The sequence below is a fragment of the Egretta garzetta genome, unplaced genomic scaffold (genome assembly GCF_000687185.1).
Source record: "Egretta garzetta isolate BGI_Z169 unplaced genomic scaffold, ASM68718v1 scaffold776, whole genome shotgun sequence".
NCBI classification, from domain to species: Eukaryota; Metazoa; Chordata; class Aves; order Pelecaniformes; family Ardeidae; genus Egretta; species Egretta garzetta.
In genome coordinates this window covers 17,140-18,993 of record NW_009259987.1, presented here as the reverse complement: position 1 = coordinate 18,993, position 1,854 = coordinate 17,140, and the positions used below count along the sequence as shown (strand labels likewise).

The window sequence follows — 1,854 nt, the reverse complement described above, 5'->3', positions numbered from 1 at the left end:
CTCCATCTCCAACCCCCCTGGGCTTCTTCTCCTTCCCAGTGAGGGCCAACCAGCCCGTTGTCTACCCGCTGGTCCCCTGCGACTCGGATTGCCAGGACAACGTCACCTTTGGTTGCTTGGTCACCGACTACTTCCCCCAACCCGTCACCGTCACCTGGATCTCCAGCGTGAAAGGGGATGAGGAGACCTTCCCGGCCATCCGGGGCAGCAACAGCTACTACAGCCTCAGCACCCAGCTCACCGTCCCCGGCCCCAGCGTGAAGGACAACCGGTTCCAGTGTAGAGTGGTCCACAGCACCACCAGCACCACCAGCACCACGGACATCCCAGGTGAGAAGGGCGCCCGGTAGTGAACAACCTCTTGGTGGACACCTAGGATGGGTTGGCCTTGCTCCCAACCGTGTGTGATGCTTGGATGGACATCTAGGATGGGTTGGGTGTTGCTCCCAACCTTGTGTGATGCTTTGGTGGACACCTAGGATGGGTTGGGTGTTGCTCCCAACCTTGTGCGATGCTTTGGTGGACATCTAGGATGGGTTGGGTGTTGCTCCCAACCTTGTGCGATGCTTTGGTGGACATCTAGGATGGGTTGGGTGTTGCTCCCAACCTTGTGCGATGCTTTGGTGGACATCTAGGATGGGTTGGGTGTTGCTCACAACCTTGAATAATGTCTTGGTGGACATCTAGGATGGGTTTGTGTTGTTCCCAACCTTGATCCCAACCTTGTACAACGTCTTGGTGGACACCTAGGATGGGTTGGCCTTGCTCCCAACCTTGTGTGATCTCTTAGTGGACATCTAGGATGGGTAGGGTGTTGATCCCAGCCATGTACAATGTCTTGGTGGACACCTAGGATGGGTTGGCCTTGCTCCCAACCTTGTGTGATCTCTTAGTGGACATCTAGGATGGGTAGGGTGTTGATCCCAGCCATGTACAATGTCTTGGTGGACACCTAGGATGGGTTGGGTGTTGCTCCTGACCTTGTACAATGTCTTGGTGGAGACCTAGAATGGGTTGGCCTTGCTCCCAACCTTCCATGATCTCTTGGTGGACACCTAGGATGGGTTGGTGTTGATCCCAGCCGTGTACAATGTCTTGGTGGACACCTAGGATGGGCTGGGTGTTGCTCCTGACCTTGGTTCCAGCCTTGTGCAACATCTTGGTGGACATCTAGGATGGCTTGGCCTTGCTCCCAACCTTACATGGTCTCTTGGTCAACATCTTGTAGAACTATGTATTCCCACCCACGTGGAGGCAAAGCTCCTGAGCGACCCCAACAAGTACAAGGCGGACGGTCAGGTCCTCCTCCTCTGCCTCGTCGAGGGCCACGGAGCCGGCAGTGCCCAGGTGCAATGGCTGAAGAACCACGCCCCACTGGAGGTCACCCCGGTGACCTACACCTGCGACCAGTGCTCTGACAAGATGGCCACCTTCAGCAGCCAGGTCAACGTCAGCCAGCAGAGCTGGGACCTTGGCGCCGAGTTCTCGTGCCGGGTGACGCACGTGTCGCTGAAGCAACCCACCGTCCTCAACATCAGCACCTTCTCCACAGGTGAGGAGGTCAAGGAGGTCCCGGGGGCGCTGGCTGCTCCGTCAGCATTGGGAGGGCCTTGGATTGGGTGAGGTGGGCTCCAGAAGAACATGGTTGGTCGGTTGGGTCATGGAAGATGGAGATGAAGGGGTTGGATTGGGTGAGGTGGGCTCCAGAAGAACATGGTTGGTCGGTTGGGTCATGGAAGATGGAGATGAGGGCATTGGATTGGTTGAGGTGGGCTCCAGAAGGATGGGATTGGTTGGTTGGGTCATGGAAGATGGAGATGAAGGGGTTGGATTGGTTGAGGTGGGCTCCAGAAG

General features: G+C 56.7%; 1 gene segment (V, D, J or C); it reads left to right on the top strand.

The window, feature by feature from the left end:
* Positions 1 to 14: 14 nt before the first annotated feature.
* LOC104127827 overlaps positions 15 to 1,854 on the top strand; it is a gene marked incomplete at its 5' end in the record, with an annotated part of 6,651 nt that continues 4,811 nt past the window's right edge. Inside the window, 2 exon segments of the C gene segment in view lie at positions 15 to 330; positions 1,229 to 1,552. Coding sequence covers positions 15 to 330; positions 1,229 to 1,552 — 640 coding nt within the window.